Source organism: Carassius auratus, chromosome 37 (genome assembly GCF_003368295.1).
Source record: "Carassius auratus strain Wakin chromosome 37, ASM336829v1, whole genome shotgun sequence".
Taxonomy (NCBI): Eukaryota; Metazoa; Chordata; class Actinopteri; order Cypriniformes; family Cyprinidae; genus Carassius; species Carassius auratus.
This window is the reverse complement of record NC_039279.1, coordinates 15,759,336-15,779,317: the sequence shown is the minus strand read 5'-3', so window position 1 is coordinate 15,779,317 and position 19,982 is coordinate 15,759,336. Positions and strand designations below refer to the sequence as shown.

The 19,982-nt window shown below is 37.3% G+C and overlaps 1 protein-coding gene across 2 annotated transcripts in view; it reads left to right on the top strand.

Annotated features, from left to right (window-relative positions):
• LOC113056342 (cGMP-dependent protein kinase 1-like) overlaps window positions 1–19,982 on the top strand; it is a 159,285-nt gene that overhangs the window by 52,329 nt on the left and 86,974 nt on the right. For both annotated transcript variants that reach the window (XM_026223076.1, XM_026223075.1), the window contains exon 3: window positions 5,100–5,213. In XM_026223076.1, coding sequence (XP_026078861.1) covers window positions 5,100–5,213 — 114 coding nt within the window. The remainder of the gene's footprint in view (window positions 1–5,099; window positions 5,214–19,982) is intronic.

The following is a 19,982-nucleotide window of genomic DNA, read 5'->3' as shown; positions in this document are numbered from 1 at the left end:
AAATGGTTGGCACTCCCAGGCGCATGGTCTAAACGGGTTGTCCCTATTCTCTTAATGAGTAATGGGTGTCTTTTGGGCGTAACGTGTAATAAACCAATCAGAGTCTAATCTTCCATTCCCTTTAAGAGCCAGTTGCGCTCGTGCCATGACGGATTTGCTATTTACACAGCGGAATTTGGCAAATGCAAAGACAGAACGCGTCTCCGAGATGAAACGGAGCTGCTCGTGTTCGAACAAATAGATAGCCTACTTCTGATACATACTATGACTATTCATTATGACATGTAGGCATTTTTGTATTTAATTAGCCTACAAAAAATTCTTATGCATTTAAAAAAAACAATGCGCCCAGGTTTGAGTTGGTCTATGGAGCAATCTATTTTCAGCTCCTTAAAATATGCCCCAGCAATGCACCTGAACACACCTCTTTTTTAGACCAGCATGCCCATGGGCACAAATATATTTGCTAATTAAACGACGTGGCGCTGGAGGGGAAAATGCGTACAGCGCTGGACTGAAACTAGCAAACACACTTGCGCTGCACCTTGCGTCACATTGTGCCGGGTGTATGATAGGGCCCTGAGTGAGTGGGCTGGTGTTCATGGTGGGCTTAAAGTGAATAGTTTTGTTTCGTGCTGTTAGAACTTCGGATGGCAAGTGGTGTTTCAGATCCATCATTAGATTGACCCCAGGTGGCAGGAGAGTAGTGGCAACACAGACTGATTCTGGGTCAGTGTATTTGTGGCCTGTTTGGATTAGCCTTGCTGATAGCATCAGAGATCTAGAATAGCCTACCAAGAAGTATGATGAAGAAAATTTGTGGTTCCTCCCCTGTGGAGAGGAACCTTACTGTTAGTGTTCAGCTTTGAGACTAAGTTAAATCTATATATATATATATATATATATATATATATATATATACATATATATATATTAGTGCTGTCAATCGATTAAAAAAAATTAACTAATTAATCGCACAATTTTTAAAAATTAATCGCGATTAATCGCGATTAATCGCAATTAAAAGACTGAAACTTTTTAGATATGTAAATGTAAAATGTAAATAATTAATGTAAACTCAAGACATTTAAATTTAAATTCAAAATATTTAAATTCAAAATATGATTGTTTATTGGAATTTTTGTTTAACTTGTAACACAGATTTTCTCATGTAAACAACATACCTGCAATAAACCATCAATATCCTCCAAATTAACTGTTGGCTTGAAAGCCATATTTATTACAGAAATAAAAACACAGGCATGTAAGTACCATTTGAATTTCAAAACAATCAATGCCAATGAAAAACAAAAATGATTTCCATGTTGAATTCTAAGTGGACTGCAAAAAAATTCCAAAGTATAGTCATTGCCAGTGCTTTAAGTGGGCCTGTATGCACAGGTACTCAGTACTGCCACTTCCAAATATAGCTCTTGAGCGTACCGCCACCTCTCCGTGCGCCCAGAACGTGCTTGTAGCGTACCGGTACGCTCATTTGGACATCTGTTTTAATAGAGGTTTTAATCTTTTACCTGCACCGCCGATTTTCAGAGCGCCCTTCACAATGCAAGCTTCCTAATTCATCCCACCGAGAGCAGAAACTACATTACCCATTCACCCTTAAGTTATACAAGTGAATAGCGCATGTGTCGCTTTTCCCGCTGTTAAGTGTCAACAACTCAACGTGGCCGGAGAAGGTGTGTGAAACTCGTTGTGAGTTATACTAAAGCAAAATCTTGAGTATTTATTGTCTGATAAACATTAAAAACTGTCTGCGGAGGTTGAGTCGTCCTGCAGCCCCCGCTGGCTGTTCATTGGCTGCAGCATCTTTTTTCTAAGTTCTAAAAAAATACCGTAGACGGCAAGACACAAATTTAGATATTTATTTATCTAATTAATCTATAGCCTATGCACAAAGACAATATGATCTTTTTGTCCCCTTTTTGTTTTAAAGCTTGATGAAGAGAGAGAGCGCAAGTTGCTGCAGCTGTGAGGAGGACAGTGATGCACGCGCACAGGAGTGATTGACAGTTCGCGGCACTGTGTACAAAAAATACTCCGCTACACAATTATTTCGTTTAAGCTTATTAACGTTAGCGTTACAGAAAGGTCTGATTTACGCACTGTTACAGTCATTGTTTTTTTTGTTTTTTTTTTAAACAATGACATTTGAGTTCATGATTTTAATGTTGCTGTTTCTTTTGGCAGACTAAATGAAGAGTAATGTTTCTTGTGGCAGACTGAAGAGTAATCCGGCAGAGTTTTATACTGAAACTTTCCGTCTAAAAGTCCTTCCTTGGTCTTATCCATATTTCTTTGCACGTTGAACACACATAGGCCACAACTGGAAATAAAAAAAACTGCAACCGCGTTAATTGCGTTATTTTATTTTAACGCGTTAAATATTTCAAATTAATCGAATGCGTTAACGCGCTAATTTTGACAGCACTAATATATATATATATATACACAGTGCCCTCCATAAGTATTGGAACAGTAAAAACAAAATTGTCCTGTTTGCTGTGGAGTCAAGAAATATGTAAATATTATTAAAGGATGAATATGAGACAAAACTAAAAACTTTTATTATTGGGTGATTCACCTGGAAGTTTCATTGGAAGTTTCATCTTCCTATCTGATGTTAGCATAAGTCTTGGAACAATTGCCTCACAGGCCTTTCCAAGTGTTCAGCTGTATCCTGTTGCATTAATTATTCAGATATTAAAAGCAGGGAAAATGTTTTATCAGTTATATCCATTGCTTCTGCATTCTAAGTCTTGAATTTGCTAATGACACACACAAATCAGGATGAAGACGAGGAAGCCAATTAGAACTATAGGAAAAACGAAGGCATGGAGAAATCAAGAGTTTGGATACTGCCGGCCATATCAGCAACCAACTATGACCTGATCAGCTGAGAAAAACAACAGTAGTTGATGAAAGACAAATCATAAAAGCTGTGAAAATGAACCCTAAAATACATGTCTGTAAAACCACCAACTACCTCCAGAAAGCTGGGGTAATGTTCTGTCAATCTACAGTCCGCAGGAGAATTTGACACAGAATTACAGAAGCTACACAGCAAGATGCAAACCTCTGATCACCAGCAAAAATAGAAAGGCAAGATTCTTCGCAAATGTGTGCCAGTGGAGTTTTGGAACTGAGTTGATGGACTGAAGAGACAAAGATTAACCTTGATCTAAGTGATGGAAAGCAAAAGTACGGAGAAAAAAGGGAACTGCAAATGATCCTAAGCATACGACCTCATCTGTAAAGCTTATTGGAGGTGGTGTCATGGCATGTGCAATTTTAATGATGACTTTATTTATGATGTCAGTAGAAGACTGAATTTGGAAGGGAACAAAATCAGATTGGATCAGGACAATGACCGAAAACACCCAGCCAATTCAGTCAAGGACTTTATCAGGGGAAATAAATGTAAAGTCTTATATTGCCCAAATCAATCTCCAGATTTCTATGCAATTGAAAATTAATTTCACCAGCTGAAGAGGACACTAAAGACATAAACTCCCCAAAACAAGCAACAGTTGGATTTGTCTGCATTAAAGGCTGGGGAAAGCATTTCAAAGCATAAGACCAAGAGATCTATCTATCTATCTATCTATCTATCTATCTATCTATCTATCTATCTATCTATCTATCTATCTATCTATCTATCTATCTATCTATCTATATATATATATATATATATATATATATATATATATATATATATATATTAGGGCTGGTAATTTAGCACATTCATTAGATTAATTAATTATTGTTAAATATAATGCGTTAAAATTATTAACGCATTTAACACACTTGCCCCGTCCCAGACCTATGCGGATCATCTGCCATTTCACACAGTCGATTTGTGACTAATATGAGGCAGGGCAACAGCTTGCTGCGTGATGGAGCCTAGAAAATGTCCCTAAAATTCAAGATTTGAGGCAAAATGCCCCTGTTTGAAATTTTTGTCTTATATTTACATCACATAGTTAAGAAATATCACACGATCTGCAGGCTAAGTGCATTATCACAAGAGTGCGAATTTGATACTTTTAACAACAGTTCATTATGAAGTTAATATTGTGATATGTTAGACTCAATTTTGCTAACCAGAAGATAAACACAAAGCAGAACTGGTCATCTCCGATCAACCCACAGCAGCATTTCATTTCTTATTCTATTCTTTGACTGAATTTGGGAAAACATTTGGCGTGGCACTTGGCGTGGCACTGCACAGGCTGATCGGTGACATCAAATACCGCGAGAGTGATTCAAAAGCACAAGGAGTTGACTGTGGTACTTTTATGTCAGACACCGATCGGATTGATGGTGATGACCCACTTCAAGACGGACAAGCCTAATGATTCAATGAACCATTCATAAAGAACCATGTACTTCACTCCTGAATGAATATTTTTTTTGAACCATTTTTTTAGACACACACACACACACACACACACACACATAAACACAGTGATTATTACACATAATACATTACACATTACTGTTGGTCTGTACATAAATATATTTGCCTTTATGTGCTACATTGCTGGCCATCATTTACCAGGAAGCGCATTCTCAGACCTACATTATTCTGATCAGGTGCCCCTGGAAGCTTTGGTTTAATTCGAGGACTGCGTGAGGTGACAGATGAGCTCTTCAGCTAAGACTGTTGCTGTATTTCCCATGAGCTAACGCAGAGGAAGTTACGTGTGTCTTACGCATGACTCCTAAAATAACAGTCTCAGACCCTCTGAGTTTGGTTACACTGAATCTCTTCTAATAGTTTAGGCATAATACTCTGCTAATCCTCTACTCCTTTCCTTTTTTTTATCTTTTCACTGGCCTATTTCTCATTGTGCCCATTACAGGAGCTCACTGGGAAGAGCTCCTGCCCTTCCCAGTGATTCCACCTCCCCCACTCTTGTCTGCTGGCCTAATGAAATGAGACTGATATTGGAATGTATTAGACCAGGCTCGGTCTGATCCAGGCAGCTGGCACGGATGCATTTCCAAACTGTCATGCTTGCTTTTATCAACAGAGCATCATCAATGAACTTAAGGATTTATCTTCTGATTGCTTTCAGATGGCAAGGTGGAGGTGACCAAGGAAGGCATGAAACTCTGCACTATGGGGCCAGGGAAGGTGTTTGGAGAGCTTGCCATCCTCTATAACTGCACCAGGACTGCTACAGTACAGAGTGAGTGAGGAGAACAACAATGCACCCGCACATCTGCAATTCCAAATTGTTAAACATGAAACACAGTTTCAGATTTGTATACTATGTTTCTCAAGGTTAGTTTATAAAGTTTGCACAGGTTTTTGAAGCAAAAACTGTCTAGTATTAATTGAAAGAAAAAACAAAACATCAACATAATTTTCCACCCCCTTTTTACTCTTTGAAAAAAAAAAAGCAGTCTTGGGGAGGTTAAATCTTACAGAAATGTAAGTAAATACCTCACTTCATTGCACCACATAAAATATATGCATTAATATGTTACTTTAAATCATTAAATACCTTATCTCTCAGCAGAGTACTCTTATAGTTTAAACCATTGTGAGTTCAACTTTAAGAATGGTCATTACAATGTGAAGTTAAGGTACCGTACCTGAAACTTTTAAATGATATTCCCTCTGCACTTCGAAAGCTGTGGTCCTCCACACACACAAGCATACATCACCGTTTCTCCCAAATGAGAAAAGTTTCTTTGAAAGGATAACCACAGATTGACTCAGAAATACTAATGTAATGAGGTCGAAGGTGTATGTTTATCGTGTAATTTAACATGTTTTTGAATGTCGCTGAACCAATCAGAATCAAGGACTGTAAGGTACAACTTCTTCCCATTGACAACATTCTGGCAGAGGGCAGCAGATTTTTATAATTTTTAATCGTGATTAATTGCATTATTTTTCTTTGATTAATCCCATTATGCACAAAATTCAATCATTGACACTCTATCTAAAACTGCATTTATAAACCTGTGATCTGCCAAAAAGCAAGCAAGAAGAAGAAGACGCCTCACACTCCTGCTGCTAAGAATGAGCACAACAAGACGCGCTCAGGATAGTTCTAACAGTTCAGACACTGCATGAATCAGAGGTAAAAAAAAAAAACTATACAAATACTGCACAGACCGATCGTTTTGTGTCTTTACACAGCAATGCATCGTCCCAAGCCGCAGGGTTTTATTTGGTTTTCTGTATGTTTTTTTGTTTTATTGTATGTTTTAGCCGTGATTCCCATCCACTTCCATTATAAGACTGAACGACTGCAATAGTTTAAAATTGAGTTAGAAAATAGAGTTAAAATAGTTTAAGCAGATAAACATCAAATTTTCATTTTTATAGAAACTATTTTATAGTTTGTTATAGTATGCTAAAACAAGTTATGCTCAGAGTCCAGAGCTTCGATCATAACATTATAACAGGTACCTTCCGAGTAGAGACTTGCGCTGTCGCAGGGCCCAACTCAGAATGCGGTGAGGGACAAATCCTGTTGGTCGAGTGCAGGTGCGGTTAGGTAGAGACTCGCGTGTGAGGGATGCGGCGATCTTAACCATGCCAAAACACATTTGACCCCCAAAGGTTGACTTGTGTGATCTTTAAAAAGCAAGAATAATTTATAAAACAGTTTGTTATAAAATGCGAAGCACAATTCAGGCACATTATTAAAAATAAACTTCAGCCATGATTTCCAATGCTCAGATCTTTAGGAAGGCTATGCAATGTTTTTCGAGTTGCAGTTTCTTTAAATTCACCGACGGAACAAGTGGCATGATTGTTCAGAACACACTTGATTACATATGACGATGACACGTTAAGGTGTGTATCGAGGGGACATTTTGATTCTCCATTTCATGACCATCTTAAAAAATGTTGTACCTCTTGTGCACAACATCAGTTACATAGGAGCACATGAGATTGCATATGCAAATATGCAAACATACATGCATAAGCATGAAAATACACATATAAAGACACCTTCACTCTGCAAGAATGCAAAGACAAACCACAATCTGGAGTGAGTTACCATGGAAACACATACAATGTGTTGTCATCCTTAACTTAGCAAGAACAGCTACTCTCAGGAGGGAGTAACTATGGAAACCACACACACACTCTATCACACACACACATACATCTCCGTTAGGAATACATGTACATATATGAAGTAGCCTAAAGTACTTTGAATACAGTTTTTATTACAAAACTGAAAATTAAATATGAGGCATGATAGTTATGATTTTTTTTATTATGTCTGCACAATAAATAATTTAAATATTGTCCTGTATTGCTCTCTTCATGTTTGACAAGTTTCATATGTGTTGTGTTTCTAAAACAATATGACAAGCTAATTTGTATGCATGTCAGCATGGCAAAATAATTAGCAAGTCTCACTTAATTTAATTATCAAAACACAATGCATAATGGTTCTGTTTCTTCCCCTGTTAAACCAGAGGCAACACTGCGTTTATTGGAAAATTCTGTATTGTTTGTCTTGCTGTGTAATGCTACTTCAATCTTTGCTAAATCTTTGATATATCCTTTGTGTCCTTGTTATTGACACTGGTAGGGATGTTAGTCTTTGTGTGCCTAGCGTGAAATAGTGTGATATATACCAGCAATGGAAAGAGGTGAGTCAGAGTCTCTGTGTCTCATCTGCAACTCTTAAGTGCGACAAATGCCAGGCAGTGACCAAGATGAGAAACACAAAGCTGTTATTTTGTCATGATAAAATACTTATTCTTTTTTTTAGCTTTTTGCCTCTGAGACAAATGCAAATACATGTACTCCATATCTCTCTCTCTCTCGCTCTCTGTTTTCTTTGCAGCAGCAGTTACTTTATAAAATCTTATCAAACATCAATTCAGTTTTTCTTCCAGATTTTAAACTAGATGCATGGCTGATATGCTTTTCCGTCTTTTCTTTTTGCACACATGCAATAAAAATATGTATGGCAAGTAATATATGGGAAACAGGAATGGGTAAAAATAATAATAAAAAAATGGTCCATGTGCCATAGGACGTTAAATTGGAATCTTAATTGGAATTACGTTCATTTTTTTAATTTTTATTTAAGTGATTACATCATAATATATAATTACATCATTCATTTTGACGAAACTGTTTACAAGCTATTACCATTTTTTTTTAAATTTCATTATTAATGGTTAATCTTTATATTAACCTTTTTTGCACATAAGTTTAAAATATACTAGATGAGCCCCCAGTATGAGTTTTTAGGCAACAGTTATATGACTGCTCTGTTTCCACGGTGACGCATCATGTTTGTCATGTGAAACTCCACAGACACAATAGTGCTGTATAACACATCCATCGGTTTTATTTAATTTTTCCTTTTTCATTTAAAATACTCACTAATGTGTTTACTATATTATGAAATATCTGATAATATATATATATATATATATATTTTAAAATGTGTACATTCATGTATTTGGCAGTTTAAATGCCTTTATAATGACCATGTTAGTTCATTTTATAGTGGTTGACTTGCGCTGCCATACTAGTTCGTGCTGAATCTGAGCTTCAGGTGAACTGGGAGAGGAGTAGACTAAACTTTATAGTTACCTACACAATGTGTATATGATATCAATAAAACATGTTGCCAAATTATAGTTGAATGGATTATTATTGCTGCTTCCATAGACATCGGTGTGTATTTTACAAACTATAAATGTATTGTTTTGCTAGTATTTATGTGTATTTAGATGTCTGAAACCTAAAATAAGCATTACATGGTTGAAAACACTGAATTGTTATGATAACATGACAAGAGCTATGCATGTCCATCTCCATGAAAAGTGCGAAAGCAGATTTGAATTCAGCAGTTGATCAAGTGATGAACTGAATGTTCTAATAACACTGGTATGATCGTACGTGTTAAAGGGTTAATGGTTTATCACTTTTGATCAATTTGGTGGCACTGTTGTCAAATTGATGTGGTGTGGTCAGAGTGAAGTGATAACAGCACATTGTAAGATTGGTGTCAATATGTCAAAGCTTTGCAGAGATTTGTTTATGCGTTAAACATTAAGTATTTTATATTCTGACATGAAATCCATCACCTTTTGCCGGTATGTTCTGAAGATAATCTGAGTCAAATTTGGTGAAAATCAGACCAATCGTCTAGGAGGAGTTTTGTTCGACTTGGTACTGTATGTTGCATCAAATCTAAACAGATCTAGTCACATGTAGCCACACCTGACGTGACGGCAGAAGGTCTGGGAACCTTGGCCACTTTGAATAGAGAAGGACTGCCCAAGAGGCTATATGAATGACAGATAAAACAACCAGTCATGTTTTATTTTGAACACACTCTGTTAGCTTAGATAATTTAGAAGTTTCATCTGGTCTCATTGAGATATATAGCTGAGTATCATCAGCATAACAGTGGCTAATTCCGTATTTTTTAATAATATGTATATTGAAAAAAGAAGGGGACCTAGGACAGATCCTTGTGGCACTCCATATTTTACTGATGATAAATGAGATGACTCCCCATTTAAGTAAACAAAATGATATTGATCGGACAGGTAGGATCTAAACCATCTTAGAGCCTGCCCTTGAATACCTGTATAGTTTTGTAATCTATCTATGAGTATGTCATGATCTATGGTGTCTAACGCAGCACTAAGATCAAGTAAGACTAGAAATGAGATGCAGCCTTGATCTGACGCAAGAAGCAGGTCATTTGTAATTTTAACGTAAGTGGGTTATAATGACTTATACTGTCTTTTTACACATTGCGTTGCAACGCACTGTGTAAACATAAAACCATGTGCATTTGTGATCGGAGAAACGACAAACAACAAGTGCTTCTTTAAACTGCTCAAAACTCGCGTTTGAACTAGGGCTGCACGATATTGGGAAAAAATGATATTGCAATATTTTATTTTTCTGCGATATATGTTGCGATTTCGAATCATATCAAATTTTTTCTTACAAACAAAAATGGGGTGAGATCACTTAAATTTTAAATGATTTAAACATTGACTAATATGCGCGAGGGAGAGAAAGCAAGACAGCACTCGTGTTGTTGGAAAACAGTGAGTGTGCGGCCAGGGCTCGCTCGTTCGCTTTCTCTCTATCTCTCTCTCTCCCACGCTCTCTCTCTCTCGCTCTCTCTCTCTCTCATGCTTTTTTTCTCTTTCTCTCTATCTCTCTCTCTCTCTCTCTCTCTCTCTCTCTAGCATTGACCTGTACAGTTAATGAATAATGGATCAACTACGACAGCCTACATTGCACATCCTGCGATGTGACTATCGTGGATTCGTACATCGTGATGTTGATGCTTAAATGAGACATCGTGCAGCCCTAGTTTGAACCATAAGTGGCAAATTTTATACATATGTAAACGTACTTAGAGACTGTGAGTCAGAACAGATGGCATTGTAGTCTTCTCTCCCAGGATCAGGAAACAGTCCTCCATAAAATGTGCTGCACACATCTGAATATTTGGGTTGAATTGTTTTGGAGAAGCACTGTAAATGCAACTTAACTACTGATTTCTATTTGTGTCCTCCTTTGGAAGGCCAAACAAAGTATTTTCGATTTCACAATGAAACTGCGTCTTCACAACATGAAGCCGGGGGCAAATGTGAGAATCTAAGCTATGCCTTCTTTCTTTGCGAGAACATTTGGGCGGTGTTCTTTCCATTTTATTAAACGAGGCATTTTAGGAGGGTGTGGATGAGTCATAACTTTTATAAAGAATATCTCTTTGGGATTGAGACTTTAGTCTTTGCAACTTTGGGGATCTTATCTATTCATGAACAGTTTGTAACACTCCGAAGAGAAAGGATTTTTAATTGCATCATATGACCCCTTTAAAAGAGACCAGTCTTATGATTATTGGCCAAACCGTTTAGAAATTCTAAGTAAAATAACCATTTTACATACTTCCTGAACACTAGGTGGTGCTGAGCTGAAACTGTGCAGGTCTTTGTCAAATTAGTTCACACATTATTCAAGAAAAGTTTGACTAATCAACTTGATTTCCATTAGTTTTTCCCAGCATAGTTTGAAGATGATCTCAGCCAATTTTGGTGAAAATCAGACAAAATTCCTATGGTTAATGTTGAGACTGTCCTCTATCTGTGTGCCAAAATTAATAACTTTACCATAAGAGGTTTTATGGGCTGCCATAGACTAAAGCAAAAGAAGAAGAAGAATGCCAATGATTCCAATAGGTGTCTACGTACCTTTGGTGCTCGGTCCCGAATAACTGAGCTCTAAATTAGCATATTAGAATGATTTCTTAAGGATCTTAAATATCCCAGTAAAATGCGGCTAAATTACAACATTCTTGTCATTCTCAGTAGACACACAAAAAAATATGTGTTTGATTGATGAAAAGTGTATGTGGGTCACATAAAAAATATCTTAACACATGTGTTGTACCACATCTGCCTTATCTTGAGTAAATGGAAGTATGAAAGTGCGGTAGATGACTCCCATTTGAGTCCTCATTAGGTCTCTATGGAGAAAGGTCCCATTCAAAGACAGCCAGCCACACAAATCTAGCTCTTTGATTTTAGCATCCAGACTCATTAAGGGCATTAGCAGCTAAAATTCAGAAAGCAACGCGTTATCTGTCACTCCAGTTCATTGTTGCATTAAGTGCCATGAGTCGCTTGTTGCCATAGAAACCCTTCCACATTGAAAATTATTCGCGAAATCCCTAGGGGAGATTGTTTCACCCTTCGCTTTTTGGCAGTGTCGCTTCGCTCAGGGTTGGTATGACACAGAATGTGACTTCATTAATACTGTCTTTTCTAATGGAAATACATGCTCCGAGTTCAAGGCTGTTTAAGGTTTTCTCTTAGATGTAAAGCAGTGTTACTGAAAGGCAAATTTATCTAAACAGGCATGTACTTTCTTATGCAGCCTTTTGAGAATCAGTTTTCAAGTCAAATGTTTGGATCATTTTTTTTGATAGTGATGTTTATTTCAAGCTTTTGTGAAAACTGACATTTCTAGCTCCCTTGAAGTCATTTTGCAATGATTACCTTTTTCCTTACAAAGTTAAAGCCTTTTCCAAAGATGATCGTTTAGGACTGCCCATTGCTTATAATGATCACAAGCCACAGGAGTTTCTGATTCTCAGTCTATGATTTAAAGTCATTATGCTATCATAAAAACAGTTTTCCCTCTGCCAGACTGCCAGACTCTAATGACCCAAACAAGGATGACATGACTAACTTTTTAAAGTTGAACTAATGGGCACCACCATTATAAAGTTATAATGAGCTAGTTTTTTTCACATTTTATAGACCCAAAATACCACATTCTTATGATTTTTGAATCTAGTAACCTCTTGTGACCTTAAAGTTCCTGTAGTGCTCACCCTCCTGGTGTTCTTCAGTGCTGGATGTCTTAACAGCTATGTTGAGTGGCTTATGTAGCAAAGTAAGTGCGATGCTAGCCAAAAGAAAGATGGATTTTGGACAAAGTGGAATTCATCTGTAATGGTCCTCAACACTACTGCAATTCAGGAGTGACTGTACACATTCACCTCCTTCAAAACCAGCGTTTTACAGCCAAAAGAGAAACTAGTGCCATTGACAAAGAAATGTGCACCTTGTGACAGCTGTGAATATAATTTATAGCTACACTGATTCTAAAAGATGGCGACAGTCCAAGAAGTTTAGTTTTGAAAGCAGTTGTCACTCTTTTCACACCAAACTCTGTGTGTGGAAAAAACCTATATTTAGTACGCTATAAAAGAAGAGTGATAGCCGTATTATGCTCAATGTAGCCATAGATCATTGTTGGTTTTCAGCTGGCTCTGGAAACCCAAGTCTTTTTACATGCTGAAATGGTAACTGATCTGGACACAGATTACTGAACCAAACACGGAGACATCAGAGCCCGAGGGTGAATCAAGGATTTTTGGTTGGCATGGTGCTGTTTATCTTATTGCAAAGATCTGTATAAATTAATATTTTGTTTTACATTACTGGCCATTCACCAGCCAGACTATGACAATATCCAGATTCCTTTCAAGAAAAAAAGGTTTAATGCATCAAAATATTTACTGATACAAACTGATGGAAATGGCATTTGCTGATAAAGGGTTGACAATCTTAAGTGCATAAAATGTTATACTTCAGAACTAAAATTTGCTTGAAAACACTTTAAGAAAAATGTTTTTATTGTAAATAAATGTCTTAGCAGAATTAGTTTACATGATTTCGCGGTCACAATTTTGGTCCATTTAAAGTGCCATTTCTTGGTAATGTTTAAAGTCTATTAAATTACCATTATTAAACTGCATAAATAGTTTTGTTATATCAAAGTGAAAAAAAAAATACTTGGGGCTTGACTCTGGGGCTGGTGCTGATACTGGGACTCTTTGGAGCCCCTCTTGGGCTCAACGGGAGATTGGGATTGTTTCTTCCTCATTTCGGTCGGGGTGAGTGTGGTGACTGGAGATAGGGGAAGGGTAGCAGCTTTTAGCGCTGATCTGACAGATCGTAATGTCGGATCATATACTTTGGCCCCCAGGCCAGCACTGTTTGAGGTATCTCCCCGACCACCGGAAGGCACAGGAGACGAGGGGTGGCCAGAACCATTGGCTACGCATGGGTAGGATCCCGGCATAGGGTGAGTAGGAGTGGCTAGAGCTGAAGATACAAGGTTTAGGGCCAGGGAGGAGATCTGGAGGTCTCAGGAAGAGTAAAAGGATGGAGTGAGCTCTTTGCAGGGGTATGTGGAGGAAGCTGGCTGATGGTGAGCTGGAGCACCCACATGCTTCCGGATGGGAGGAAGAGAAGGGTCCTCCACATCGACAAAAGAACTTGGAACGGTTTAAATCTAGGACATAATTAACAAACTCTGCCACGGGTCTGCAGCAATTTTCAGGAGTCAAAAATTGAAAACAGATCTCGCTTTTACTCCCATCTGGAAGCGAGCATTAAGTCTAGATTCGCTCCATCTCAGAGGTATCAAGCTCAGGAACTCCACATACTCCAAGGCCTTTTATCCTGCCAGAGGTCATAGAGGTAGTCGTCCACCCAGGTCATTCTGTTTTTGGTCGATCTTCTGTAACAAAATGGACTGACGGCAGAGGGTTAGGGGAATGCATACAGGTAATATTGAGACAGTGGGAGAGACCTTGGTGAATGGAATTGAAGAGAGAATGAGAACTTAAATCCAGTGTATCTTCTTACGGAACGGGGGGTGACCAGGACTGCCAAGTGACAGCACACACCTCAGTAGGAGTTGGATATGGAGACTTGGACTTGGGATCGTTCGTTGGGGAATCACAGGAGACACTAAGGATGAGGAGATATTCACTGGAGAGAAGGTAAGCACAAAGGTAAGTTAATGGAGTCAATGCAGTGAACTACAACAGAAGAATGTTCCATTGTGTAGCCATGAGATCAGACACCTTTCTGACTGAGGTGTGTGGTTTTATAGTGCTGGGGAATTGGTGACTGAATTGTAAACAGGTGCTGGTGGATAACTTATTGGATTTTGTACAGGTGCTGGAGATGAGTGCTAGAGTGAGGGAGTGCACTGAGGGTGATGAGCCTGACTGACTTGTGACACCAGGGGTCTGTACCATGATGGTAGCTGAACAAATTCAGAGTTATAGGATTAGTTTTGAGTTGACAAAACCAAACCTCTCCAATCCGGCTTTGTTGGTACCATGATGCTGTTCATCAACTTTCTTTGTCAACTCAGGCTTTGATCCTGAGTTTGTGGAGCGCATGCACATGAATGTGTGACATTGCTGGCGAACAGCCAATCACGAGCCTTGCAACACAAAGCAAGTTTGATTTACTTCTCATGAGAGACCCAGCGAGAATCAAAACTAAATGTTATAGGTTTTGCTAAAGGTTAAGAGATTGAAGAATATGACAAATTTAAATGTCATATGAAAAATGGAGGACTAATAAAATAAATGATCTTGCTCCATCAGTGTAGTCACAAGTGGAACTTGTTAACTTAGTTTATACATTTGAAAATATATAGTGATAGAGACTTGAACATGTAAGTTCAGATTTGTAATTTTTTAAATCTTTTGATACTACAGCTTATTTATATTACATGATCTGTATACATTAATATTTATTTAAAATAATGTATAATAACTGTTGAACTAAAATTGCTTGTGTGTAAGAGATAAATAATAATATGAATCACAATAATTATATAATTCATAAAATGACTCAGTTATTATCATTAAAGCCAGACTTCTATTTTTTTTTTTTAAGCATAAGTGACCTTTAATTTGGAGCCAGATAAACTGGAGTTACTTTGTGTCAGACATGTGTCACTTCTCTCACATCTGATTGGTTCACCTTCAGTTTGAGATCTTGAATCCAGAACATAACCTGCCCCGGAGCAAGTTAGCCATGCAGCGTAAGATACCATGGCAACGAACACCGATTAAAGCCGAGCTACTTTCATAGTACCTAAAACCCAGAGTTGGCGGAAACTAAGCTGAAACATAGCTGGCTAGCCACCTAATCCAGCTTCATGGTACAGGCCCCTGTATTTGTCTCTCTCATTATTTACACTACATGCACGAATCGGTGGGTGGGGCTAAACAGGCACTATTGTAGAAGCAAGTGTTGTTCTTCTTCTGCGGAGGCGGGGTTTAGCCACACTTTTGCATCATAAAGTGTCGTTTTGGCAGACTGGCTTCAATATAAGCTGTTTTTAGACTATCAAGAAAGTTTTAAATTCTGAAACTTAAAGGATGGTTTTATAGTACAATAACCTCTTACATGTCAAAAGTAATTTTGATTTCTCAGTTCATGACTTCTTGCAGGATTGACAGAAGATGAGTTCAGGTTTCCGATGTGCATTACTGTGACAGAGCGCTTGATTGTAACCACAGGTTTGCTAATGAAGATGCGCGGTCACAGTCTGAAGTGGCAGCGTCATGGTGTGAAAAGGACATGGAGATGCTGAACTAGACCTCATGTCTTGCTCTCGCTTTGCTCTTCTCGAAATGCTAGAGGAGGAAGACTTTATTGAGTTTTATTGAGTCATGTACCCTGAGTCATGTTTTATTTTCCTTTCCTCCCATTTTAATATTTTTATTTTAATGTTTAAATTCTGATATTCAAAAAAAAAAAAAAAAAAAAACTTACAGTAGTAATAGTCATCTGGCTGGCACTTCAGAGCCACAAATACCAGGACAGTCAGGCACAAGAACAGTTTCTTCCCCCATGCAATCTACCTCATGAACAGTTAAATGTTCCCCACTTGTGCAATAAATTTATTTGTTACCCCTCCATCCTAGTACATCCCTGCATCTTATATATCAATTCTATTCCAGTATAATTCATAGCACAATGGTTTATACACTTAATTATTTGCAATTTTTTTGTGTGTGTGTGTGTGTGTGTATGTGTGTGTATTATTGTCTCGGTGTACTGGAAGCTTATGTCACCAAAACAAATTCCCTGTATGCGCAAGCATACTTGGCAATAAAGCTCTTTCTGATTCTGAAAGGTTTTTCAGGTTACTAAAATGTTATTTTTACTAAGATAAGATGGTTCTTTTAAGAAATTCTCACTGAAACATTCATTGTGCAACCAAAAATGGTTCTTCCAGTGCATTGGTACAAAAACCTTTTGGAACGTTCATTTAAAGAGTGTAGCTGCTTAATTGTCAGCTCTATTCATACCTTATTCTGACATGTATACGAGAAGTGTGCATGTGCACATCAACATGTTCTTTTTCTGAGGAATGCATCCTTAAGCTTAAACTGATTATCACATTAAAAGGTGTAGCGCATCAAGCCAGTTGCCTTTGATCTGGAAACAAACTAGTGTAAGGGGAGATTTTCCACGATCTGCTTTCTCCTCTACATCTCTTCAACAAACTGCCAACCACTTAACTGCTCACAGGGCTTGTAGCTCTTGTTGTGAGGCCTGTGTTATATCAGTTCGCTCCTTGTTAAACAAGGGGAGGGAGGCAGAATGTGTCCCCCGCTAGGCACTGCTATGTAAACATGCCAGAAGCCAACCGAGAGGAACTAACAAAGGTACTCACACTAAAGCAGATGGATTGTCATGCACTGCATTCATAGATTGTCTCGGCAGCTGACGGTGCACTCATGCACCACCCAGCACGTTCATTGGCTGTCAGGTGAATATTGCTCAAAGATGCCAATAGTTGGCTGAATTCACCAGCTCCTATCTGATTCACTGGTTTTTGTGCAACTTAAAAAAAAAAAATATATATATATATATATATATATATATATATATATATATATATATATATATATATATATATATATATATATATATATATATATATATATATATATATATATATATATATATACTTATTATTTTTCTATAAAAAAATAAAAAACCTGAACCTCGATTGGGTTCAGGTCCGGTGACTGTGGAGGGCAGGTCATCTGGCGCAGCACCCCATCACTCTCCTACTTGGTCAAATAGCCCTTGATGCCTTCAGTGTGACTGAAGGCATCGTAGTAATGAAAATAAAGAAAACTCTTTGAATGAGAAGTTCTGTACTATATATATATATAAAGTACTTTCAAAAGTTTGGGGTGGATTTATATATACAGTACTGTGCAAAAGCCTTAGGCCACTATTATTTTCAAAAACAAAAAATGGTTTTAAGTCAGTTATATCTATCTTTTGCTGTATTGTGCAGTAGTAAATATCAGTTAACATTTCCCAACATTATTTTTGCCATTAATCGTAATAATCCAGTGAGATTTTTGTTTGCACAAGGAGTCTGACACAGCCAGTGCTCTACACAGAGATATGATCTCATCTTCATCAGTCTGTCTGGAATAACATGAAGAAACAGATCAAACTGAGACAGACTCAATCCAGCAGAATGGTGGCAGTGTCTACAAAGCTACAGTACTGTGCAAAGTTTTAGGCACTTCTGTAAAAATCCTGTAATGTGGGGATGCTGTCAAAAAATAATGCCAGAAATAGATTGTATTCATTAACTTATATTAACCATAAATAATTTGCTGTGACCACACTATGCATTCAAAAAAAGCTTTTGTCCTAGGTTCACTTGCGCATAGTTTTTCAGGTAGATTTGCAGGTAGGTTTCTTGAAGTGTCTTGAAGACATTGCCACAGTTCTTCTGGATTTAGTCTGTCTCAGTTTGTTTCCAAGGGTGGTCCAGTCTACTGACTGGAATATTGTTCCAAAATGACAAACATTTTTTTTTTTCAATTGTGAATTAATGTATGCTTCTATTGGTGTGACCCAGAAACATTTACTGTCTTCTGTGAGATAGGATTGGACAGTATTCCTACAGTACAAGCATGTTTTCTCATGTGTTTATCAAATCTGGACATTTTTATAATAGGTATTGTAAATGTTTAGTTGGTAACTTATTTGTAATCCATAGGGAACTGAAAGTATTTATTATTCCAAGTCATATTATTCACAATGTACTCAAAGATATTAATGTTTTCCATTGTGGTGCGTTTGTTATAATGAAACAGGCATACTTCTCAAAAAAACTCTCTCTCTCTGTTAATCTCTCTGAGTACAGACAAATTTAAAACATTGCCTGGTTATGTATGGAAATCATTCAAAGTGGGAACGAGAGAGAACAATTGTCTCTTTCACTGAGACGGAGGGCATAAGAATGTGTGAAAGAGAGTTATTCACTGTTCTGCAAAAAATATTAGTCATGACCGTCAAACAACATCAGAGGAGAATGTTTTAGAGACACGGAGTGTGAACAAAACTACTGGAACTGTGCAGGTTTTTACTACAATTTCAGAATATCAAAGGCCAGCACTCTACAATATTTTATTGAAAATTGGTAGACTCTAGATAAATTAGGTAGATACCAACATGGACGTGACATGATAGTGTGTTGGGTCCATGGTAGGGCAATTTGCATGATTACTTAATTAAAAATATCTTTGATGTCAAATATTTACAATTAATACAATTATTCATTCAATCAGAATAATGTCTGTTGCCACTAAAATGCAGACCAATAGAATTGCCTACTTTAAGTATATACATAATACGAAAAAAGACAACATTTTGATGAAAGGATGAAATCTTATGACAACAACCATTGTCGTTTATTGTCCTTAATATTGGAATGCATTATAAACATTTATAAATGTGGGTAAATGGTATATTTGTGAACTAAGAGTCATTAATTAATTCATTCGTTTTTTTCTTTCTTTAATGCTTTTAAAAAATCAAGACTTCACATTGGACATTACGAGTGGATAAAAAAATTAAAACTTTAGCATGAAAAACTAAACATCTCTGACTGGCCATGGCCATGTTTTTGGTTATAATGTTCGCCACTACAAACAAAAATGTGAGCAATGTGAGTATACAGTATCTGAATCTAATGCCACAATCATCACGTGTAACCAATTTTTTTTTTTTTTACATTTCACTTTAGTCTTGACAGTCATAATCATCTTTATTGTGCAAGTGCCTTTTTTTGTCCCCATATCTCAGTCCTCAAACTACAACTTGTGGTGTTTGTCTGGCATATAGGGGGAAAAAGACAAAAAGCTAAAGCTCAAAATAAAGCTACAAGCAACAATTAGTAGAATAAATCTGGTAAAGGAAGCTTTTGTAAAGAAATGGGTGAAATGGAATTAATTACTGTGTTCGTAACTGAAAAATCAATCCAGAGGTCCAGATTTTGCATTGTTTTCTCTGACACCTGTCTACAGAGCCATTCATCAGTTGACTCTTGTAGAACTGATGGGTGTTGTGTAGGGGAAGTGCTGGATGTTCACCTAATATAATGCAGCTCATCAGGGGGTCAGTTCATATTCTTGCAGTTTCTCTGGGAGCCATGGGCATGTATACCAAATGTGAATGATAAACCAGAACCACTGCTTATACAGATACCATCTTTACCACATCCATGAGAATCAGAGTCCACATTTATCACTTTTGAAAGCTGTAGGATGGATTGGCACAAAAGCAAAATG